Below are 26,281 nucleotides of genomic sequence, written 5' to 3' on the forward strand. Positions count from 1 at the left end.
ACAGGACATCTGACTGAGATCCCCATCTCTGCATCGTCCTTCGGGTCATAGATCGCCTTACGTCATGGTCAGGCTTGTACGAGTGCATTTCAGAATAACCCTTCTTGAATTTCCTGGCGCAGACCAATACGGCTTATGCCCGTGTTTGTCTCGCCGCATACCTGAAAGCTGCTTACAGAGTTTGGTTGTTGTGTGTTTGCTATAATGTTACATAAGTCTGTCCGTTCCTGGGCTCAGTTTGTTTTAATAATCTGAATATGTTTGTCTTTGAACACCTGGACACTGTTGCACCATCTGCTAACGGGATAAATTTTGGTTCCATTCCTTCACCTTTGGGTTTTCTTTGATAGACAGGGAGGGGGAAACATTTAAATTAACATCAACTGTGGTTTGGGTTTGCTTGTGTCCATTTTTCTCTAGAGAACTTATTAAGAAGCAAATTTGTACAGAATATTTTCAATCTGAGATGTAGGATTTTCTGCTTATTTTGTCATAACATAGGTCTTTTGGTTGTCTTGACCTAAATGTCTCACTTATTGAAAAACCAATAGCTTCCAGTAGCAACTGATGTAGACTTTAGACAAGCAAGAGATTTATTTTTAGCTTGGAGATCCAGGGCTGATTGAGTGAGTCACTCAAACTATTAGCAGCCATAATAATAATAAATAAAAATACCTTGATTGTTTTGGCAACCCAATCAAAATTCGAAGCTGCAGCCCAATCTTGAAATAAAACCCAAAGTTTCTTTTCTTGCTCTTCAGAAGATCTCTGACAGGAAATCACTGTTTGCAGTAAACACAAATAGCACAAGCTTTTCCTGTAGACTAATAAACACGTCTTTTTTAGTTCACTGTTATTTGGTGAAACCTGTGGCTAAACATGTTTCATGTATGATACGCTGAATATGCGTGGATGTGATTTAAATATTTTAAGAATGCTTCTTGTAGATGCTAGTGTTGAGCTAGAGGATGTTATCTGAGCTGTTCATCTCTGCCCCGGCGCTGTTTATTTCCTAAATATTAAGCTGGTGGGTGTGCAGTGCTGTTTGTTTCCATTTGGCTGCACTTGCTGCAGTGCAGCATCGAAGTCAGGGTGCATCACTTTAATACAGTAGTTTTGGTAGTTGCATCAGTTGACATGCATTAAATTGCATCAGGTATTTTTCTTTAAGGAATCTACACTTGTGAACTTTATAGATCAGCACTTCTTTCATTTGAACACTCTAAAATCTTGGAGCTAATTAATGCTATACTTTGAAAATAATTAAGGAATATCAACCTTTTTCATTTCATAGAGGTATATACGTATTTGCTGTGGTGACTTTGACGTCACAGGCAGATCAAGTTGTGGTCGTTTTTTCTCCCGTTTACAGGCCATGCAGCGCAATAGGAATGTTCTCACTTCCTTGTCATCGTTTGCTTGCCGTGGCTTTTTCATCACTGGAAGTGATCATGCTTGTAGTTTTGTGTTGACTAGTGTATCAGTGACCCTTATTGCACATTCTGATGTGCAAAAGTTCCTTCCTTTTGTGAAAGTTTGATTATTTTCTTGATTTTTTTAAGACCGAACAACAACAACAACAACAAAAATATTTTTCTTTCTTTAAAATCTCATGTAGCAGATTTCTTTTAAAAAAAATAAGCAAATTTGTTTCATGTAGCATTTTTTTTTTTGTTACAAAACAAAAATGGTTCCCGTGGTCTAAACTTTCACCAGCTAAAATGTTTCCATGAAGCTATTAAAAAGTGCAATTGTGTTGCTAAATGTTACACAATGATTCCAACCAGTCATATTTTCAAACATAGGCGCAGTGTTTATTGCCCCCATGAATAGCAGACATAATAATTTCAACGATATCAATCATTGAGGTTTGAGAACCTTTGTATTATGGAATGTCTATTTATCATGCTAACTCTTTTTTCTCTGGCATTAACAAAACAATATTGCCCATCCCCATTGACAAATCGAATTTTTTGTGGCTTGCCAATAGGAATGAGGGATGATTGTAACTGTGGGACTTTCTGCATTGACTGAGATAATGCTGCCAACAACTAAATATCCTCCTTCTTCTGCTATTAAGTTTTTACTTTAACATAGAACGTACTAAATAATCATTGACTATATGCAGTCTGCTGAATTTTCTTACATTGAAAAGTTATTTTTATTTTATTTATTTATTTTTTTTGACCAATTTACTGAACTTGACTGAAATATTTGATAACTTGAATCATTTGGAATGTATGTGTGTGTGATTGGACTTAAATTACTTTTTGCTGTGTATTAAAATGACATTTGTCGTGAATTGGGGCTATATGAATAAATTGGAATGAATTTAATATTTTTTACTTGGTTTTGATTTATTTTTTCTATCATTTCACAAGTTTTTAAGAAAAACAAAACAAAACAATCACTATGACAGAGAAAACATGTGCATACATAACCAAGAACAAAATATTTGAGTACTTACTGAACTATTCTGTTCAGTAACTTATGCAACATATGCATAAACGTTGCCCAGAGCTAATATACATTTCTTAGCATCTTAATTATATTGGTAAAAGTATATTTATTTCATAACAACCAAAAGGAAGGACACATTGTGTCTATCGTTGCTCTTGCTACAAAGGTTTGCTTGTATTTGTCCTAGCAGAGCTTGGATCATGAATCATCCCTTGGGGGAAGCAGAGGGCATTTCCTTCCACACACTGCTCTCACCTCTGTGTATCTTTGTATTCTCAGGGAGGGTCTCTTCCTCCCCATTGCGCTTTGTTACGTTGTCTGAGCTTCACTGTGTCCTCTTCAGGGAGCACAATAGGGCTGCAATAGACAGCGCTGAAGAATGGAATATGCAATCGGTTTATTCCTGCAGATGTTTACTAGATGCCTCCGACAATGAGGTTTTCCGTTTTAAAATTGGATTTTGACGTAACTGGTTTTCCATTTTTTGTCATGCAAGAAAATTGCCTCTAGTTTGTATATTTTGCTGAAGAAGAGGCAATGTCACATCTCGTGTATTATTCAGCAATCACTTGGGTTAGCGATTAACCATATTAGAATAATTAAAAAGGCATTTTTCTGGATTTACTGGATGATAAATTGTCCCAAAGGTTATCGTGATAAACAATACAATTTTTTGATTTGATATCATTTTTATGGTAATTGCATAATAATCCAAGAACATTTTCTCAAAGATCAATAAACTTCAAAGTCTAACAAACTTAACACTGGAACTGGAAGACATTTAAAATATCCAAAATAAACAAAATAATCAAAGCAACAAATAAAATGAATTATAAAGTCTCTGTAAACTAAATTGTCTTCCAAACAATACATAAAAAAGTTAGTTGGGACCAAAGCACCAGACTGAAGACATCCAGTTTTTGTATGAAAAATGATAAATCTTGCAAGTGAAAGTGATTGACCCTGTTTTACTACTTTAACTCTGATGCTTCCCAGCACTACCAATATTTCCAAACCCGGCATCTTTCATGATCTAGGTCAGCAGCTCAATCATAAAACAAAGAAACTTGGCTTTCCCCAATGTCTTGCTCTCTCTCACTACTTAGCAGCCTGAATGCACTGCATGCCTGTGTCGTCATATTATAAAAATCTTTTCTTCTTGTATGTAACTGAGGTCTTCTCAGTCGCCACACTGAAGCGTATTCTCATCTGTTTAACCTGCAAGTTGAAATTATCCAATTCCTTCTAGGAACTGATTTTTCTGTGGTTGTTCCTTTGGTTTTGTTTTTCTTTTTGCATCCTTGCAGACACAAAGTCTGATATCATTATCGTTTAAAGAAGGTCTGGCATTCCTTCTATGAAGGTGTCTTGGGTCCAGCTGTGTTACATCTTCCTTCCAGTCTTACCCTCTTTTTCTTGCTTTTCCTGCAGTTGGACAACATTCTCTTCCCACCTCCGATACTCCTGAGAAAGTCCAGTATTCCTGAGCTAACCCACGGAATAAGTCCTGCTCTCAAATTCAAGCGGCATCTCAGCGAGGATGGAAAACAGCTTCGTAGAAGAAGTCTTGGTGGTGGCCTGACAGGTAATTTCTTCATGTCTGCGTTCGTTCTTTACATTTTACCACCAGATTTGATTTAAAATAATCTGACACATGCTGTGTGTAGTTCCCTCTTTCTGATTTGTCCTCGTGTTTTTATTTTACGACACCATTGTGACTCATCGCTTTGGCATACAAATAAGAAATGCGTGACGTATTTTGGTTTCAAAAGCACAAAGCACATGGAGGGATTGTTTGTGGATTCCTGCACAGCCCATGTTTACAGTAACTAATCCTACTAAGATAATAATAGGGCTCATCTGGATCATTTTTCTGCTGCCTCCTGACGGTAACCCGGCTTCACTAATCATTCTTCCTGCAGCTTAAGAATGATTTGTCATGGTTAATATCATACACTGAGAAAGATTTTACACTAGTGTTAACCACGTCTGTGCCTACAGACCAACATGGTTGTTAGCTAATGGAAACAAATAGCCAACGACTTTTCACCCCAGACAAAACACGTTTGACTTTAAATATGTGTAAGTCGGAAGGAGCGAGATTTAAGGACTTTCAGTATAATTTATCAGTCGATGTTTAAATTTGACAAGTTCAGTGGATTAACATGATTGGACGCGTTTTCAAAAAGAGGATTGGCTGATCCTCCTGTGAACAGTTTTCTCTTAATCTACCGTGTTGCTCAGAATGACTTGAGGAAAATCTGTTCACATGCACAGGCTCACAGCCCGGGGCCTTCCCAGGTGAGGACAGGAGAGAGCTTTCAAACTTACCAGGCGAGTCTAGTGAGCCGCTTCAGACAAAACAGTCACAGGTTTTCCAACACGTCGCTGAATGTTTTTCCGTCTGTGCGAATATAAAAGGTGCCTCAGAGGGAAGTTGTGGAAAACGCAAAGACTTTTACCAGATCAACCCCATTAAACTGAAGTGGAAGTTTACTGGTTAACATCCTGAGCTTAATGTGTGAATTAAATCTTTTATACAGCACCCTGTTTGATTTTGTTCTTTAGCAAAGTGATGTTTCAGTATGAAAAGATTGTCTCCCTCTATTTTTAACTTATTCAAAGGGCCACAATCAAGTAGTGAGCAGGGTGGATTCAGTCTGTGGGTTGCTAATTAAATAGGCTTATTGTAAAATAAGCATTATTTAAGATTTTACCTTTTAACCAGCTGTAGCTATTGTTCATTTCAGCTGCCTTCCGTAATCTTTTTTGGTTTATGTCTTTTTTTTGTTTTTTGCTCTACTCACTGGTGGTAAGGGTATGAAAGACGACAGGAAAATGGCTGTAGCGTGTAATTCAGAGAGCCAGTCAAAACTAGCAGCTCACAGGGCGAAACGATGCACCATACCGGGTTCATAAAAATGAGCTGGGACAAGATCTTCAGCAGTATTATGGGGAAAACAAAGAGCACTGGTTTTTATTTTGTATACTTTTCTATCAGCCAACCAAAATCCTGCCACGCAAATATTTAAACGGTGACTAACTAAACTCTTCTGCTAGTGTTGTCGTCCAGATCGAAGAGGAATCTTTATTATTCAGCCCCATCAACTAGGAATGGGAATTGATAAGTATTTAGCAATGCAGATTCCATTATCAATATCACTTATTGATTGTCATTGTTGGCAAATAATCTCTTTAATTAAAAAAATGCACTATGCACCTTAAAAAAATACAATTCCTCTTTAAAATTAGCATTTTAACGTAACCTTTTGCACATCTGCAGTTTTTGCACAGACTAATTTTTATGCTTGCCGTTTTAGATGGCCTTTTAGAAAACTGGAAAGTTACTAGAGAAAAAAACAAAACCTTAGACTAGTATGTGACTTGGTCATAGAGTTGAAACGTATAAAACTCACCCGGGTTTGTACTTTCGTATTAATATTGTCCAATATTTCTCTCTGGCCTCCCTGCTGCTGAGCGGACTCCTGTCTGTCAGGAGCATCAGGAGTGTTAATGACCTCATGGCTTTCTAGTGTGTTTGGTTTGTTATGCTCTGTTTGTGATGTCAAACTCGGTGAATGAGCTGAATGACTCCTCGGTCAGTCGGTCAGGGTGGCCGCACCACTAATAGGCTGTTCATCATGGTGGATTAGTGTGCAAGAAGGCAGCTGGCACTGACTGTGTGGACAGAAAGAAAATACAAAATCGACTGGCTGGGCTTTTGTTCTTGCATCTTTAATTTCTCCAAAGCAAGCAGAAGTTTAGCAAGGAATTTAAGAAAAGCAGGGGAAAAAACTCCCAAGACTAGACAATAATCCTGAAAATATCCAAAAGAAAATCTGTACCATTTCATGTCCAATAAATTTTAAAAACAGATTTTTTAAAATGTTCTTATTCAGTATCTGTATTTAATCAGGAACGTGACAATTAAGATCAAAAATCTACTTTTGGTCTTGATGCACCAAGTTACATCAACCAGAATACACAAACATATTCAGCATTTTTAAAAAAATCAAAGTTGACAGTCGGATTAAAAACAACTGATCACAAGTTTAATTTTTCTTCTCGTACCAACGTTTTGCTCTTAAAAATAAATTCTCCCTTAAGACACAAACCAGTAAATGTCTCCTTTGTTCAATCCGCCTGCTTTGTTCGCGTACTGCAGTAAATTAGAGCAACTCAGGCTCCGTGTAATATGTGGCTGTAAAAGCCTGATTTCTGAGCTACGTAGAGAGTTTCACCTTGCTGATGAAAATGTTAACCTTTCAGTTAATAAAACCTGTGCAGCTTTGAGTAAATGCATTAACCTTTAGTGGCTGGTCTACAAACAAACAGGATAAATAAACAAACCTGAAGCCAGTTAGTGGGCTTTAGTTGTGCAGTTAAAGCATTGATGAATGTCTTTCCTTTTGGTCATAGACTAGTTTTTTTCTGTTGGGTATGTTTTTGACTTCTGAAGCTAATTTTCACATCCAACAGACACAACTCTGAGGGCTTAGTGTAAATTAAAAAGATGGATTATTCACCTATTCACCAGAAAGGTCAGCAAACATTAAGTAATGTTCTTCTGACTGTGTGATGTTAAAGGAGGAAAATGACTGTTTAAAATTTTTTATTTCTTTTTTTTACAAAAACCTAAACTGTGAGCTTTGTGACTTAATTTCCCTAAAGGTTGAAGGGCTACATCAGTGAAATGGGAACCACCCTTACTTGACTTGTTGCGAATGGCCGTATTGGAGACACATTTTAGATTGATTTTTCGCAATATGAAGTCTAAACGCAGTTGACTCAAAGTTGGGATCTGACATTACTCATAAATGTCTATTTTGAAATCCAGCCTGACCCGTATACCCGTAAGTGCTGATACACACCTTTCCAAGTGTTGAGTTATTTGTGACGGTTTCCTTTATGTCGGGATGTGAAGGGCCGTCGTGAGGGAAAACATTTGCCGGTAAGGAAGGAAAGGCCTCACTTTTCCCTCCTCATCCTGTCGGTTCACTCTTTAATTTTTCTGGGTTTTAAACATTGATCATAGAGAGACTGAAGAAGATGAGACAGAACAGACAATGGTTTCAGAGTTATGTTTAAGTTCAGATTTTAGTTTTTTTTATGACTTGGCAACTTGACTTTTTTCAACCCCAAAACATATTTTTTTGTTTATGTTTGCCATTATTGACATGACATTAAAGCTTCAAGATATGATTTTCAGTCTGTCAGGCTTTGTCCTGGGTTAAAAGAATATTTTATCCAATGAAAACTGCAAAATACATGAACTTTCATATTTACAATTTGTTATCTTTAGTCTGCCTGTAAATTACTTGTCTTTTTATGGTTGCTTCCAGCTGATGTTTTATTCTAGTTTATTTTAATTTGATATATTTTTCTCTCTCTTTGAAAACACAACTTTTGCTGGTATCTCCATCCTACGTCAAAATTTGTAAGAAGCTCAAACAGTATATATTCTTGTCCCAAAAAATCAGCAATAATGTTCCTATTGACGCAACTAAAAATGTATTTCTTGGACATTCCTCAGATAAGGAAAGTCAGCAGAACCCTACATTCAGTTTGGAAAGACAAGACAAGAAATGCCTACAAATCAACGTACACTTTTCTAAACTTCTCTATATCTAGTAAAGAAAAACTATTACTAGCTGAGGACCGGTTAGTCTTTACGGTCTATACACAGACTAGAATAAGGAAGGTTTTAAGCTCTCGAAGATCACCATTTAAGAAAAAAAAAAATGCTGCGAGACTTTGCTTCTGAATTTACTTTAAGGTTTTTTTCATTGTCACAATTGATGCTGATTATGTTTGAGTGCTGCAGATGAAGTTTAAGTTGAATTATTACCCCAAACCAACAACCTTTTGGCCTTAACGAAGCATTAAAATATGCATCAAATTTCAAATGCGTGGAACTTCTTTTTTTCAAGTCCGACTCGCACTCTCTTCTTGCAAATATTTGATCTGCAGACATTTGAAAATATTTCCTGAGCGTTTCTGAAAAAGCTGTGGATTAAAAGTCAGCCTGTAAATCAAGCCCTGCGTTCACTAATTTAATAAATCTTGTCAGCAGGACAGTGAACTTCAAACATACCTTCTGCAGCTCATCATATCACCTGATAAAAAATAGATACTTCCCTCAGGCTGAATGAACTGGATATATCCTCTTGCAGTTTAGAGCACAGACTCCCTTCCTTTGTTTTGTTAGTTTCTCATTGGAGGAAAAACAAACCCCCAGCCCAACAGCAGCTTGACTTTTCCTGATAGAATAAAATTAAAAATGTTCAGATTGATAAAAAGTATTTATGGCGACTCAGTGATTCATCAAATTGTGGTGTGATTTGTTTGGTTTGCTGAGGTCATTTTCAGTTTGCCATCTTTTATCTTGGTGTACTGAAGCTCAGTGATAAGAGGAGACACTGATAATGGATGGAATTGACTAAACAGCTTCTACTGCCATCTAGCTGCAAGCCACAGAAATTGATTAAATGCAGCTTTTCAAAAAGTAATATTGAGTGAACTGATGTTTTTTTAGGCCTATTTTCCTTCTTGGACTAGAATATCTCTCTTGTGGGATTATGTAGTTTAGGTTGTGAGCTCTTAATAAGCTTACCCTTCTCTGGCCTAATTTAACCGTTTTACTTCCTGCACAAAGTAAGAAGGTTTATCTTAACGTGCCTAACAGGAGCTGACAGCAGGGATTTTCTCATGTCATAGGGCATCCTTTGACCTGTACTTGATAAAGGTTATTATGAAATGCAAAACTGTTGAAGGATTTCTGTCTCTTTCACTGCAGGTGGCATTTGAATACTCGAGGAAAGTTCAAACAGCTACAAAAGGTGTATTCACTAAATCCATTGAACTCTCATTGTAATTTAAGACTTGTGTGGCACGAGTAAACCGGCACAGAACTAAAATGTTAATCCTGGTGAATTGTTTGTTCTTTGTAGAGGATTTTTATTCTTTTTTTTGTGTTTCATCTGGCGGTTTCTAAACTGGGGATATATTTATTTATTTTTTTCTTTCTTTCTTTTTTATTTTTCTTTTTTGCAGGAAAGTACCTGTTGCTGCACCCCAGCCTTCAGCAGACACAGACGATGCTGCAGTCGTCATCCGAGACCTCTAATCTGGTCCGCATGCGATCCCTGAACCTTGGAAAGTCAGACCCTTCCCTCACCTCTAGCGTGGTGAGTGATCACTATTTCTGCTCCTGGTCAGGTTTAATATCCTGCTGACCTTAATGTTTCATTCAAACCAATCATCCATACATTTTCTGTACACCCTAGTGGGGTCGGGAGGTGCTGGAGCCTATCTCCAGCTAACGTTCTGGGCAAGAGGCGGGGTTCACCCTGGACAGGTCGCCAGTCTGTTGCAGGGCAACATAGAGACAGACAGGACAAACAACCATTCACACACACCTAGGGAGAATTTAGAGACCAATTAACCTAACAGTCATGTTTTTGGACTGTGGGGGGAAGCCGGAGAACCCGGAGAGAACCCAAGCATGCACAGGGAGAACATACGAACTCTGTGCAGAAAGACCCCGGGCCGGGAATCGAACCCAGGACCTTCTTGCTGCAAGGCAACAAGGCTACCAACTGCGCCACTGTGCAGCCCATTCATTCAAACCAAACTGTGCTTAATTTGAACAGATTGTGATCACACAAACCAGCAATTGTTTATATGGAACAATTATCAAAATCTATATTTCACCAAAGCTTCCACATAAATTGCTAGTAATTATAAAACGCATGCAGTTGAATAGAAAGACAGATGTACCTTTTTTCCTCACTGTTTGAGGTTAGATCAGACCAAACTCTTCCTGTTTTAGGTCCTTGGTTCAAATGTATAATATGTACCCAGAATGCATTTATACAGTCTACTTATGGGATAATGGGATATTTCACTATTTATTTGAGAAAAGTTCTTAACAGAGTGATTTCATTCAATAAAAATAAGAAAATTATATCCAACATTTAATTAAGTTTTGCAATTTTAAGCCAGGCTTGCTGTACATAGTATCAAGTACATTATGGTCTGTGCTTTCAATCCGGTATAGTGAGAACAGCCTCTGTGATCCAAATTTTATTTTTAGTTTTATTTATTGCTTCTGACCTGTGACGTAATGGCCGGAAATGCTATGTTTGGTTCATGGCTTTCTCATTAACTGGACTGGTTCAAAATGTGAATTCAAGTTTATTTGCTTTGCACATTTCAGCAGCAAGGCAGTTCAAAGTGCTTCACATGACATAGTGAACAAAAAAAAAACATTATATATGCATTATAGTAGCGAAATAAAGACTGAAGTAATGAAAAGTTGTAATCCAGGCTAGAATTGATCTATATTTCACTTATTAATCAAAGCCAACAAATGGGATTTTAGCCTTGATGTAAAGGAACTTCTCAGAAGTGCAGCATAAAACTGAATGCTGTTTCTCCATGTTTGGTTGTGGTTCTGGGGATTGAGGGTAGACCAGAACCAGCAGACCAGAGAGGTCTGGAAGGTTGATGCAACAACAGCAGATCTTTAATGTATTTTGGTGCTAAAACGTTCAGTGCTAAATATTTTAAACTGTATCCTCTGAGCTACAGGGAGCCAGTTTAAGGACTTTAAAACTGGGGTGACGTGCTTTATCTCCCTGGTTTTAGTGAGAACGGGAGCAGCAGCATTCTGGATCAGCTGCATGCTACTGGACTATTTTCAGTCTAGCATTATAAAGGCGAAATGTCTAGAAATCTAAAAGAAAATACTGAAGAACTCCTTTGGACATATTACTTCATCCTTCCTTTAACCACAGGACAAAAATGACCTTCACTGTATTGGCGCTCTGCTTTCTCATCCCACAGCGGTGCACAGTGTGCTGTTTTATTGTCTGAGGAGTGAGATACAATCAAATTCAGAGGCCAGCCTGATGACGTTAGGCTGAGAGTCATTCCCGTGTGTGTGCTCTATATCACTTTGAGAAAAGGTTAATTTAATAAAGCATGTGAAGCTCATGTCTGTGTGTCCACACATATGTTTGAGGGGGCTTTTAGAAGACACCCAGACCCTCTGCGATGTAAGCATGAGAAAAGCCACTGTAATCTGAACTGTAAGGAAAATATTTGTTTAATATGCAGAATTCATAAAAGAAAAATCTTTATAGCTAGATGTTTGCACAAACAAAACATTCATATATGTATAGGTCACATTTGATGAGGTTTATCAGAATTAAAAAGTTAGGCCCAGTGTGTGTAAAATATTTCTGTACACATGGGGGCGCTGGTGCTTTTTCCCTTAATCCTCAGGTAGTTTAGCTCCCTTTCTTGTACAAGGCACAATATAAAGCCCCCGTGGTTATTTTGGCCCTGCTGTGTGAGTGATCACATCATTCTCTGTAACGTAATTGTCCTGCAGCTCATGCATTGATTTAATTTGGGTTTTACAGCTCGACAACCTGAGAGAATCCTTAACATCATTGACTTTGCCAGAATTGTGAGATTTGTTTTATTGTGTTTCTTGACTGATCCTCTTAGATGATGATTAATCTGACAACCGCCACAGGAAGGTCACAGCTCACCAGATAAGGACAGCTCAGCGGGAGAGATATGAGAGCCTGTGGCCAAATGCATTCTGCCTTCTCTTGCCCAGGCGAGGCTGAAACGTGATTGAAAAGTGTATTGTTTTTTGTTTTTTTTCCAAAGGTTCCTGCATGGATCAGTTGGCGGTGGTTGGTTGTTGCATTTGTTGTAAGTCATTTTAATGTTGGTAATTAAGTAAAAGCTGTAAAAATGGAAACGGCTAAATGTAGGAACGTTCATCCTCTGTTTGATTCTGGTAAGAGGATTGTTGTACATGTTCTGTAGCCTGACTGTACTTTAGAGCTTATTTGGGTCTTTACAGACTTTGCTGTATGAATGTGCATGTTGGGTGATGTAATCGCACATATCTTACCCATATATACTCACACCTCACATTGTTCCTGATGAGCTTATATTCCGTTTTACAGAGCTGAAATGGCACACAACTATTATTTTGTATTGGACCTAAATTTAAAGTGTAAGCAAATGCATAAGTTTTTTTTGAGTTTTCTTTTGTTGAAAACATAATGGAGCACAAACTGCGAGGACCTCTCAAATAGCTCACCTCCAAAACAACTCGGTTTTTCCTTACTAATACAAATTTGAGTTGTTGTAAGAAATTCTAGTTGCCATTGTTTTTAGAGCAGCTGCTCCGTTGCCCCAGTCAGAAGTCTTTTGTGGCCTCCAACAGGTTTTCTTCCATTGTTATTCTGTGCAGTACATGACTTTCTTCCTGCATATTTCCAAAAAGGCCAAGTTTGTAGAGTGCATTACCAATAGTCAACAAATTCTTTCAACCTGAGCTGTAGACCTCTTCAGCTCCTCAAAAGTTGAATTTATCCTCCTTGGTGCCTCATTGATGAATTATTTTTCAGATGGGTTGAACATGTGAAAATGTTTAAAGCTTACAATCTCATTTTATTTCCTAACCCTGCTTTAGACTCCTATACATATTTTTGCCTGCCTTTGAAAATCATGTATTGTTTGTCCAATTACGCACTACTTTGAGGTGGTCTATTTTCCACTGCTTTCCACCAAGCTTGGGAAAGACGAGTAAAACAAAAGCCACAGACGCTTCAGCTCCTTAATAACAAAAGCTTTCTGTTCCTTTCTTTTTCTAAGAATCTTGATCATCAGTTTGAAAATGAGTTTTTCTGTTTTGGGAGGAGATGGGTTTTCTGAAAACGCATCACAACACAATCATTAACAGGGGCCCTAATTAAGCCAAGATGATGCCTGTGAATTACACTGACACAACAGCATCTGTCACACTGATAGTCATGAGACTCGGAAGCACAGCAATCTAGTCACTGAAAATGATTGAGTGGAGGGGCTGCCAGCACGCAGGCTGTATTGCAGCATGAGACTGCCAAGTCAAACAATGCTTACAGCATATTCAGAAATAGAGCTGCACAATATATTGGACTGCATTTGTCACCGTTGTGTCAATGTTTTCGGTATAGCGGTCGCAAAAGAACCGCTTGGATACAAAATTGGTTGGTTATGTGCGTTTCCGCTGCCATGCTGTGAACCCTGCTTGCTAATAATATATTAGTCGCCTTCCTTAATGCCTGCAACTAATTAAGATCTCTGTGGCTCTACAGCTCCTAAATTTCAATCTTAAGATTTTCATCACAATTTTCAGCAATATTGTTGGAGTGACATATTTTACTAATGAATCCCTCTTCCAAAATTCGTTGTAAATCCTGGTCCTAAGAGATTTATCACACCTAGACTTTAGATTTTGGGGAGTTTTGCTTAGGTTATAATGGACCACCCTGATTTATTTTTTTATTTCAAAGGCAATAATTATTTTTCTAAATTTTGTATTGTTATTAATTTTGAATGTTTTGAGAATGATACATTTAAACCACACCAGGAAAGGTAATCTGAATATTTTCCTTTTTAAAAAAAAAAGTCTTTGAATTGCCAAGACACACACAGCCTAAAATTTTCTTTGAATATGTTCTTCAAAGTTTTAAATTCTTCCAAGTTGACTTTCTTTTTCCCCCTCTTGTACGCCTCACTGAAAGACGAACAGAAACCATTTTCACCTTGGCTGATGATTCATTTCCATTCTTATTATTGCAGCTAAAAATGTAATTGCCTTTTCCTCATTAAAAACATCAGTTTTGGCCTGATATCGGGCAATTAACTAGTTGAGGCCCTTAAATCATCAAAGAAAAATGCTGTACAAATGATTTTTTTTTTCTTATTAGTTTTATTTGGCTGCCCTTTAAAAAGGTTCCTGTGAAAGTGTGACAGGCCTAGCCTGAAGGCAAATAGTGGGTGACATGAGCTGACTTCCTGTTAAACCTCAGGGGGAGTAAGGGACATGATGGGATCACATCATTAAAAATACTTGCAGTCAAACCTCAAATGGAGGCGCATGATTTTAAAACAGATGGTTGTTACATTCAACCATCTAAAAAACAGGAGGTAGAAACACGGAATATGCAAAAAGTACCAAATCAGGCAGTAGGAATATAAAATAAATGGTGAAACATGGATTTGAATGCGTTTTTCTCCCCTATTTCCAATACCTTTTCAGCTTTCTCCTCTGCCTGCGTTGCTTTATCCCGTTGCCTGCCTTGGACCCCGTTATTGTCTTTTCACCTCCTCTGCGCTTCCCCTTCATGCCCCTGGGTGTTCATTGCTCTGTCACAGGCATGGCACCGGCCTCTTGACCATAATGCTCTCTGGCAGAAAATCAATAATTCACTCCTGGCATGATATGGAGATAAGATTGTCATAATCCTGATGTTGTGCCTTCGTGGACTCTCATTTTCCCTGGTAATTGCCACTCTGTGATGTCCTTTGCTGATATCATGATGGTCACAGCAATTTGTTGTTGAAAAGACAAAAAAAAATACTTTCACTTTACACAGGCAAACACAAGATATGCCATAAGCAAGTGTTGCCACAGTGTTAAGAAAATAAAACTAGTGGATGAAGATATTTTCTAGAGGTGTGTAAACTATCTGCAGGGCTGCTTATGATGCTTAAAGATTGATCTGCTTGTTTTTATCCAGTAGTTTTGGGCTTGTAGTGGAGTGCTGGACATTTTTGTAGTTTGCAATGATTGATAATCAACCACAGTTTAATTTATTTTGGAGGACAAGATGTCCAGTTAGTGACTGGAAGCTCCTGTTACAAGCTCCAGAAATAAAGTGGAAGGCTTTTAGCACCAAACTATATTACATAAATGTATTTACATACGAGACTCATTTTAAAGGAAGGAAACAGTAGCTCTAGAGTTTCCTTGTTTTGACGGTCTGAGTTGGCTAATGAGCACCGTTCAGTCGATCAGAATGGTAGAAAAAGCATTTTACGGACCTCCAGGCATTTTGACCGTTTCTGTTCCTGTTTGCTGATCTGAATGAGGGAAAAAAAAATCCCACATTTTAATATTCCATTTTCTAAAAGTTGCATCCATCCAGTCCTCTGTCAGTCTATTCGTCCATCATCCACCTGTTTGACAATCAATCGTTCTCTTTTTCCGTTTGCCGGTTCATCCATCCAATCATTTACCATCTGTCAGCATAACCCATTGGTTTGAATTATCCATCTGCTAGTCCGTCCATCTACAATTTTTCTGTTTGTCTTTTTTACCTATATAGTAGTTCATCTTTCTTTATATCTCTCTCTATCCCACCACTCATACAGTCCAGAGTTTAGATCGGGTCTAAAACGTCCAATCCACCCCGAGCCTGATCCAATCGGACTAATTAACTGGAAATATAGGCCCAAGCTCTAAGTAAACTCGACATATTATACTGTTTTTAGGTGAATTGGTCAATTGGTGTAATTTCTCCCATTTTTAGCTTTTGTTTAGCATCTTCCAGCTCCATTTTGTTGCTTGTTGTAGCCGCAGGGTGAGTCAAGTGCAAATCTGAGATGTGTGATTGATGGGAGCGGAGCAGGCGCTTGTTATAACCTAATGAACTCCTGAACTTTAGTTTATTTCTTTCCTCACAAGGGTAAACTACCTCCTCTTCTATTTAGACTATAAAATGTAAATTAACACAACTTATATCCCATAAGCCTGACTAGAGTGCGATTTCTTTAAAGACAGTGGAAAGATTTTAATATTTCACTGATTTTTCCTATTTTCTGTCTTTTTTTTTAAAGGCCGGTCACAGCTTTAAACTAATGTTCATATCTTCTTTTGCTAGTATCACATAAACTGGGCAGAGCCTACATTGTTAATTTCTCTTTTTGTTTATTCTGGTCATTATGCCATCACATTCATCCTCATGAAAACCATGAAGTAGATGAGGAACAAAGAAAGCATAGGAAATATAAAACGAATGACTTTTCAAAACAGATACATGGTCTGAGCATCTACTCTGTCGCTGCAGGGAGTTTTATTTAGTTAGAGATTTTAAGTCATTCTTGACAAACATTGTGAAAAAGAAATTCTTGTTTATCACATTAAGAGATTGTAATTCTTTCATCTGCTCTCCTTTCTTTCATTTTCCCCTCCCTCCCCTCTGCTGTTTGTATTTTCCAAAGTCCATGTTTGGAAATTGATGTCATACTTCCCCAAAACACGGACATGGCGGAGTTTTTTTTACCTGTAAACATCTGCGTGGGACGTAAATGCAAAACCGTCGGTGTAGATGAAGTAGTTTCGCTTCGACACTCTGCTGTGCCATCTGCTCTGTTTGAGATATCATTTTCTCTCTTGTGCTATTCAAATGTGGCAGCGTTCTTTGCAGCGTGGCCGCTTCTTTAAAGCGATGCGCATGAATAACGAGAGAACCCGCTGGATTTCCCAAGTGGACTGATGAAGACCTAATTCATCAAATTAATGCCAACATTTACAGTTGCTACACCGGTTTATTTAAATTGAAAATAGAGAGGACCCACGAGCACCACATTGCAGCTATTGGTTGCTCTCGGTTACAATATTTTTGCTTGTTGTCAAGGTGGAAAGATTGGCCCTATCCACAGGGGAGGTTGGCCCTGCAGGGTTTATCATGCCTTGATTTTCTTCTTTGGCTTCTGGCTGATACAGTTTTTACTGCTTTGTACGGAGGGAATTGACTCTTTCTCCCCTTAATGTTTCCCTCGCAGGTCGTTCCCCTCCTCTGCCTTTCTTACATCTGCAGGTCACCTTTTGGTCTGATAAGCTCAAGCAAAGCAGAGGCTGCAGGTCACTCAATCAGCACTCTCTGCATGCTTTCAGTGCCAGCTTTGACTTTACCTTTTTTTTTTTTTCTCTCCAAACACTGTTGAAACAACCTGAGCTGCTCAATTGGCAGGAGAAAAGGAGACCTAAAGGTTTCCCTTTTGCCCTGATGCAGCTCAGATGGCTAGCCTTCATGCTGGCCCAGAAACTCAAAGCAATTTTACTTTGTCAACACTCTTGTTTTATTAGTTTTTGTAATTTTGTGAAAAATGTTGCAAGTGATTTTTTTGTCAGAGACATGACACCAACGCACAGATTCTGCTCTGAAAGAGTGGATATAATTTGCTGACCAGTGATGATCAGAGATCATTGGCTACTTATTAATTGTCCATAAAAATCCGATCTCATTATCTGTAGCTTCATGTTAATGACCAAGCCTCTCAAAGTAAAATCTGTGATAAATAACCGTTGGTCGTTTCAGAGCAGAATAACTTACCTCTGATACATTTTTTCCGGCTCAGAAGCTCTTCAGAATAAAAGCACTTCCTGTTACAATAATCCAGTCAGCATTCCCCTTCATTAACGCGTTACATTGCTCTTATCATTTTATTGTACAATTCAATCTATAGATCTGTCTTAGTGATGCACTATTTGTAGTTTTCATTTGACATTATTACATGTGCACTAATTTAATTATTAATCATTTTACATTACTAATGCTCTACATAATTAGCTGTCAATGAGCCCATTTCTTTTAGAAACTATCACCAAGTGAAACACATTTTATAGACTAAGTACACATGGGAATTATAAATGTTCATTTACAACTAAACAAAACATGATATTTTAAATTAGAATATTACATCAGACCAAGGTAAAAAAAAACAACAACAAAATAAAAACTTTTTCCAAACAAAAGTGGGTTTTACTGGAAAGTATGTTTAGTACCTACTTGTGGGTTATTTTGAAAAAGTACTTTTAATTAATCTGACAAACAAGACTCCTCAGGATGTACGTATTTTCAAATTTATTGAATATGACTGCAAGTGTTCTGGGTTGGATAATTGTTCAGTGTTCACCTGTTTGGTTGGTAGAAAAGATAAAAAGAGGGTTTGAGTTTGACGTGTATCTGATGAACGTTCAGTGAATTGGGGGGGGAAAAGGTTTGTGAAAATCTGTGCAGTAGTTATATGGTAAATGAACAGCAGTAATTATTACTAAATGAGTAACTGTTTTAATATCAATGACGTAGTAATTGTGATTATTAGAGATTTTCATGGCAGAGAATCGTGCTTGTTTGGAGTCTAAAAAGAAAAGACTTCTCTCCTTGTCTTTCTGTAGCTAATGATCCTTATTTTGAGCCCAACGTGGATTTTTTCTAATTGTTCCTTTAAGCAGGCAGTGAGTTGAACAGAGCTGTAGCTCAAGACTTGCCTGTTGAACATAACAGGATTTTTTTTGGTTCGCCTCAGGTAATCTGGAAGGCATTGTTAACGCTGAAAAAGTTGACTACTGTAATCCTCGTCTCTGAGGCCTTCAGGGGTTCACTCAAAAAAACAGACCTCGGCTCTCTTATCAGCGCAGCGGCACAAATGGCCGTCACTCCATCTGCAAAGACACTCCTCCGGCTTCCTGTCGAACACAACTGGAAATGAGAAAAGTTGATGTGGTGGTCACCTGCCAGACAACACGGCACGCCAGTTCTGGCGGCTGCTGTACTCGCTAGGAGAGAACTCATTGGAGCTTGGTCGGAGAAAGGAAGGGGCCCACTTAATATTCACAGAGCAGGAGCACGGTGAATGGAAATGAGTGAGAGGCTGGGGGCGGAGGGGAGGGGAGTGAAGGAGGAGGTTGGGGCAATGAAAACAGAGACTGAGACAGAATGTGAAATTGCAGGATAGAACTGGCACCAGTGCACAGTGAAGCAACTTATTTTACAAGTGCTAATAACCCAGGATGGTGTGGAGATGCAGATTTACTGGGAAGGTCTGTGGCTCCTGAAAACTCAGCCTTGTGGATCTGCAGCAGGGCATGAAATTGTTGGAAATTGACACTGGATATGCGGTTATGTATGTGTATATAACAGGTTATGCTGGTTGATTCCATTATGGCAATGCCTCAGGGTTGGGTGATTTGGAGTACTGGATGCATGTCCTGTGTACAGACTGGTCTCCATTTTGAAATGTGAGCACAGTTATTGGATGAAGTTGAATGAATTTATAGTTTTGACGATTCATTTTATTATGATAGAATCTATCATTCTAAGATATAATTAAATCTGAATAACTAAAACAAAAGTGAAATTTTGTCTGTTTCAGGTGAATATATGTGAACAATTATTAACTGTTACTGTGCAGACCGATTATGTTTGTAAGTGAACAAATATTTTTCTATGACACTTGTTTTAAATAATTTCTTGAAGTAAAATAACTAACTTTGCAATTTGATCATTGATTTCACTTATGGAGTCTATCAATTTCTTCATAAATCCCTGTCTTTAGATTATTATTATTTTGCTCTTTAATGTCCTTTTCAGTGGTTGGAGGGTCTCAGCCTTTCTCACCGTAACCATGCACTTACCATGTTGCACTTCTTGGTACTCCAGGTGGGCTGCAGTTCTCAGATATAACAGCCCTGATAAATAATAGGTCTTTTTTTCCTTCAACAGCTTTCTGCAACTATTTCTGACAAACGGAATGATGGTTCCAATTTCACTCCTCAGTTTCTTAGTTGTTTTAAAAACGCTGCATTTGAGCTTTTACAATTTTACGTTCTAGTCAGGTAAATCTTTTATGCTTGCGTTGCAATAAGGCATTTATCTCTTTGAGCCACAACAACCCTCATTAGACACTCAGCAGCCAGTTTAAGTATTCCTGATGTGTACCTGGTTGAATCTTTTTGCCTTCAGAAATTTCGTGATTTTTCCTTCTCTTAGATGAAAAGCGGGATGGATCCAGGCTTTAAAATTGTTTATTCTGAATATTGAATCTGAAATTAACAGACAACCTTTTCAAAATCTCAAGATCTTGGTGGAGAAACGACCTAACGTTACAAGAAAACAAAAGATTGAGTTCTTGGCAGGCTCTCCTGTAAGGTGTGATTGTTGAAATTTTAGGCCAAGTCCATGGTTTTCTCAGATCTCTCTACTGCAGCTTTAAGTCTCGTCCCTCTGTTTGGCTCTCGAGTTTGTCGTCTTTACCACATCTAAATGGATCAAGTTGCCGACGCGTGATGCAGTGATCCACCATTTGTGTTGATCAAGTGAACTTGTATGCCTTATAAAGTCACTGTGTCAATCCAATTAGCTGTCAAATCTACACACCTGGGAATTAGAAAATCTGAACAAAATTAAAGTGGTTCAGATTACTTGCCTCATAATTGCGAGCTTCCATTTCATTTTTACAGCAAGTGTGAAAGCCAAACCGTTTCCCGCTTGAAGCACAGGACAGCACTTCTTTCTCTGCCCTTTCCCCTTCACTTTTAATGCCTTCTCTAATGTCAGCCATCGTGTTCCTGTCACGGGCCTAACCTTCAGGTGTTCTCTCACAGCGGTTCAGTGTGACTGCAGTGAGGACGGGGGCCGCTGCAGACAGGATGCCACGCTCGCTCTCGAGTCTGGAGCAGAAACAATGCTGGGGAAGGATATCCTTTCATTGTCATGGTCATTAGGGGTGACTAAAAAAGCGTGGCTGGTGACAGAAATGAGTCTTGGGGCTTCCCCCTCCACCACTGCACCTCCTATTCATCCCCTTCCTCTTTCCATGCTAAATTAGAACTGCCTGTCTTCTGCGTCTCTCTCTCTCTCTCTGCGTCTCTCTTTCTCTCTTCCTGGCTTCATGTCTGTCCTCTTTCATTCTTGAAGTTACAGAGGAGAGGAACAAGAGGAGGTGTCAGCTGACTGAGCTGCTCCAATCAGATAACTTCAGACGGAGGTGTTTAGCAGCTGCTAAAATCAGATTTAGCCCGAGGAAGGAGAGGAGAGAAGAGGAGAGGGGAGGGAGCAGGAGGTTGGAGCGAGGCAGCGCAGCGTGGATATGCACCGGTAGGGAAGCATGTTGAGTCGGGGATCCGTGCCATGGACGAGTCGAGCATTCTGAGGAGGCGAGGGCTACAGGTAGGACGTAAAACAGCTGTATGCGTATCGATCCGCAGCGGCTTCTCCTTTCAACAGTTCAGACTTTCCCCCGGTACCAACACTCCACAGTTGCAGCACTGCGTGTGTGTCCTGCATGTGAGGCAATCTGCTGGCAGAGCTGAGCATAACGCCGCTGACTCTTAACAACGTGCGATGTTCTCTTTGTCAGCATTTCTAAAGAAAAGTTCAGACAGCTGCAGATTGACTTTCAAATAAAAGATGGAATTGTTTCTCACGTTTAATTGGTGCTAGCTGTTGGCGGGTTCTGGGTGATGGGAGTGTGGGGCTCCCATTCATGTAGCAAGATCGATTACAGTGTCTTGTGAGGATGCCTTTCTTGTTCTTTATTGACTTTTCATGATAATTGAGTGCAGAGTGAGGCTTTTGCCCTGCTGTCAGTAATCCCGATGAAGATGTGAGCTGAGTTTAAGGCAGCTCTCAGAGAGAGAGAGAGAGAGAGAGAAACAACTAAATTATTGCCGCTATCAATCTACAAAACAAATTACATAAATGAAAGTGGAGAGCGCGGACAGGATGTTCTGAAATACCAAATGGCTTTTATTGTACAGCAAGTGTCCCTATTATTTTTAATCAGAACCCCATCAGACATTAATCATTTTTTGTTCAGCCTAGTCTTCAATCTCTGCCTGCTGCAGCATAAACTGGACTTGATTAATAATTTTGCTTAACCTACTTGGGGCCACGCACAGAGACGAACACGTTTTAAGGAGAAGTCTGTTTAAAATTCAGCTCAAACGACTGCATGTGTTTGGAATCACAAACTCCCAATGAGCCGCTCTTTCTCGCCTGCATGCTGACTGATAAATATAACAAGTTAAACTTCAGGGTTTTTTCCCCCCTCCTTGTTCAGACAGGAAGGCATTCATTTTCTTAGTTTCAGTGACAGGGCGTTGCTCTGAATATAAATTTTTCTGAAAAATGCTGATATTTAATGTATTCCCTTTGAGAGCACTTCTTTCTAGAAATGAAACACTTTTTTTTTTAACATTTTACAAGCTGCTACACAGTCATTTTGTGTACATTCTCTCTCTCTCTGTCTTCGCTTTTTCCCTTGCGGCACTTCTCCGTGTTTCCTAAGCCGCATCAGTCGGAGCAAAAACAACGGGTGTGCTCCTGTGGTCAGGCAGTTGCCGCGCTCTGACTTTCACATTCGCCACGAAACGCGGAAGTTAGTTTGTCAGGCAAATGAATGCGGCCGGTTCAGCGACGCAGTTTCCCATTCATCCTGAGACAGGCGAGGGATGACTGCACTGCTAACAGACCTTGTTTATGTTGAGCAGATTACGAGGACGGATCTATTTACAGTAACCCAGGGTTCGCTCGCTGCCGCTTCAGGAAGAAAACAAGCAAACAGCAGAAGTAGATTTTTTCCGGCAAACCTTCCTTCTGTACTGCTTTCACATAATGACATTAAGATTTATAGTTGGTCAAAGTATTATGTTATGATTTTACAACTTTTGTGGTGTCAAAATAGATTTCAGCTCGCTTCATCTCCTGCTAGTTTTTTATTCCCATTTCAGTCTTTTTCTATTTTCTATGATAGTGCCTGAAGCAGTATGAACATTTTTACTTTCAAGCTGTTTGCGTTTATGGCGAAAGAATTTTATTACTAATATTTGGTTAAAATAGATTTTTTAAAAATAAAGAACTGAAGATCTGTGATCAAGGTCTTGTTTAAATGGCCGTTTAAATGAGTCTTTGACTAAACTTAACTTTTGAGTCCTGTTGTCTGTGTAATGTGTGTGATTTGTCCACTGCAGCCATAATTCTAACCTTTAAGCTGTCTGGTACCATTTAAAAAAAAATAAATAAATCTTTACAATTTTTTTATTGTATTTTTCTATACAAAACCTTTAAGCAATGTAAATACTTGACATCCTGTACATTGCCATTCACAGAGAGAGCTAGAGACTGTATTGGCTGCGGCTCCCAGCTTATCTTTGTCATGCTACCTGCTCCGTATTAGTGTATGCATACGAAAGCGGATTTGTTTGTAGGTTTCCTCATTGCAAATGCAGTATTTAATGAGTCAAATTATCAATAAATTGACGGAGCGAGATGTGAATTTGATCCAGAACACAACGGTTTGTGTTGAATCTGATAAGTTTAGAAACAAATGATAAAACCAGGCCTGTTTTAGCTGTGTTGTTACTAGGGTGCTATTTAAAGCTGCTTTCTTGATGTAGTTTCATTAACAGCTTGTTATGTTTGTGTCACAGCAGCTCAGACTGAGACAAACTTCAAAATGTCTTTATCATAACAATCATTTAAAATGACTTGGGTGTAAAAAGAAATCTTGATCAAGACGTCCCTACTGTGAATTTTTTAAAAGCTTACGGTCACTTAGATTAATTAAAAAAAAGTCTAACATTGCAATAGATAAACATTAAAATGCTATTGCCATTTATTTTCCTGTTATTAAAAGGGGAATATGAGATTTATTCACTACACATAACTATGTCTAGGTTTTTACCACAGAATTTCTTGCTTTATAAAACCGCATTTAAAATTTGGCATAAAAATATTTACTGTCAAAAATGTTTAAAAGGATAACTCGGTAAATTTACTGAAATCTGAAGGACATGTAGAAAAAAAAATTAAATATGTTCTATTTTCTTTTGTTTTTTTTTTTTTTAAAAAACCTCCGGTTCCAAAAGGATCTCAGTTTTGGACTCATTATTGAGCCATCACAAAATATGGTGTTCGGTTGTATTTCTGTAAGCACATTCATACATTGCATTAATAACTGTCTAACTTAACTCTCCATATGATCCTTAAAACATTAAACCTTTGGCTTTGCTTTGCTATTTCCGATAGTTTTTCCATAGTGCCTTTTTTTGTGACTCCTTTCCACATTTCATAGCCGTTTTAGGGTTTATATACCAAAAAGCTTCCATGCATGCCCTTCATCTTAATTATGAAACTCCCGCGAGCAGCTCTTGCTTTATTTTACTTTACTCTCAGCATCAATCAAGCACTGTCTCATTAAAAAAAGAAAGTATTTCAGATTAGAGCTGCTACACAGCATCTCCGAGAGCAGCTTGCATGAGGTCAACTGTGTGGCGTAGTCTGACACAATAACAAAAATCTTTTTACCATCAAATTTTCATATCTTTTCAGTTTTGTACGTAAATTTGTTCATATTACGAAAATGGTGTATTCACACGAGAGTCGAGGCTGTGACATTTTGTTTCCTGACAAAAGACAAACTTCTGACCCGGCTAAGGAAAGGACAAACGGAGAGGTCGATAGAAGGAAATGGCTCTCTTTAGTTTGAAGAGGAGCAGCTTTTCTGCTGAAGTGCTCTTGTGCTAAGCGGCGACTTTCTGCCAGGATGAGCAACATTTCACAGTACGGCGGTGAAAGGGGTTGGAATAACATGGATTTTTATTTGTTTTTATTAAACAAAGCTAATCAGAAATGTCGTGTCTAAGGAAACACAAAGCTACAGATTCTCAAATGAATGTTGGAATTCAATCAACTAGTAAAGGCATTCTCCCTTTTTGTGCTCGTGTAAATTAAAAATACAGTTTCCTTTCATGTTTCAGAAGATGTTTCTTCTGATTCAAATTGCATGCAGAAATGTATAGAAGATGCTCTCAGATGGGGGTTAAAGTTGTGTGCAACAGCACCCTCTGGTGGTGATGTCAGGAACTGCCTCCCTTGTCTGGTCCAATTTACTTTTGGAAAGAGTCTTGATCTGCTCTGCCCAGAATCTTTTGACTTGTGTGTCCACTGGTTGTATTTTTTACATCTAAAAACTCAAGCATAGAGCCAAGTATTTGGGGTTTTTTTCTTTCTTTTGGTCTTTTCTACAGATCTAGAGATGAGTTAACACAAATTGGTTACTGAACACGATTTTAATGAACTTGTTAGTGTCTTTATTGCAGTATCAGTGTCTGCTTTTGGCCCGACTTAACACGTGTGGGTTCTGTGCATTCGCTCATGTTCAAGCTAAGTGTTTATAGATGTCTTTTAGTTGTTCTCTTCCCCGCTCCTCTTTCATCTCCAGCTGCTCACGCCGGCTGTCGTCTGAATTAGCGCATCACTTCTCTCGTTAGCATTTTGTCCCATCAAACGTTCAGCCAAACAGCCGCAGTGAGCCCTTAAAAAAGCAAATGCCTCTTACTGCTAAAATAAAAATGAATTCCCTCAGTTTTTATCAACGCAACCCCATTGGCAAGGAGAATTTGATCATAAAGCGTGCTAGCCTTCAAGTTCACACATTTTTAATAAATGGTGAATAAAATGTCACATATTACAGGTGGGCATTGATTCTATTGTTGGCTTTTCAGTGGGAAAAGATTTTTCTGGGACTATGCATGTTGTAACACATGAATACATTTTAGTTTATTTATTTTGAATATATAGACCCCGTGAAGCGCTTTATGCTAATTATTGTCGTTATGTCACTGTGTTTGAGAATTTGGGGAGATGTAGAAATTTTTTTTTCTTTTCTTTTGACATTGGTCCACAATGTTTATTTTGTTTCTGCCAAAAACAAATCTTAACATTTGGAAAACAGCTAAACAGTTTGACTAATTATTCAGTGTTTGAGTCACACATTGAGTACTAAAGTCTGTCGGCTTCAACTCAGGCCCATCACTGAACCTATATATGCAATTCATTCAAATATTCCTTCATGTTATGTTATTAATGTTATGCATCATATACTTTAGTAACAACTGATTTAACAGGCAAATTTAAAATCTATAAAATTGCATTTTAATATCAAAGAAATAACATTTCAGATCTGCACTTTGACAGTAAGGCTGAAAACATCATCCAAGTTTGGTTTTAAAAACTTCACATCATCTTGTTGCATCATATCTCTTTTTTTTTTTTTCAGGTAGCAGAAACAATTTGGATTATTCATTTCCGATGGGCAGGTTCAGGATGTCACATTTCTTGTTAAAACACAGCTTTAAGGATTTTATAAAATTCTGTTCTGTTCAACAATTGGATTCCTT

The 26,281-nt window shown here is 38.3% G+C and overlaps 1 protein-coding gene across 6 annotated transcripts in view; it reads left to right on the forward strand.

Annotated features, from left to right (window-relative positions):
* The window catches only part of mast4 (microtubule associated serine/threonine kinase family member 4), a 104,565-nt gene that overhangs the window by 19,217 nt on the left and 59,067 nt on the right, over positions 1–26,281 (forward strand). For 5 of the 6 annotated variants that reach the window (XM_032569060.1, XM_032569050.1, XM_032569052.1 and 2 more), the window contains exons 2-3: positions 3,892–4,045; positions 9,514–9,647. In XM_032569060.1, coding sequence (XP_032424951.1) covers positions 3,892–4,045; positions 9,514–9,647 — 288 coding nt within the window. Of the gene's footprint in view, positions 1–3,891; positions 4,046–9,513; positions 9,648–21,047; positions 21,270–26,281 lie in introns of those variants that run through there. The other variant, XM_032569058.1, reaches the window with a different exon arrangement.

Source organism: Xiphophorus hellerii, chromosome 8, assembly GCF_003331165.1.
Source record: "Xiphophorus hellerii strain 12219 chromosome 8, Xiphophorus_hellerii-4.1, whole genome shotgun sequence".
NCBI classification, from domain to species: Eukaryota; Metazoa; Chordata; class Actinopteri; order Cyprinodontiformes; family Poeciliidae; genus Xiphophorus; species Xiphophorus hellerii.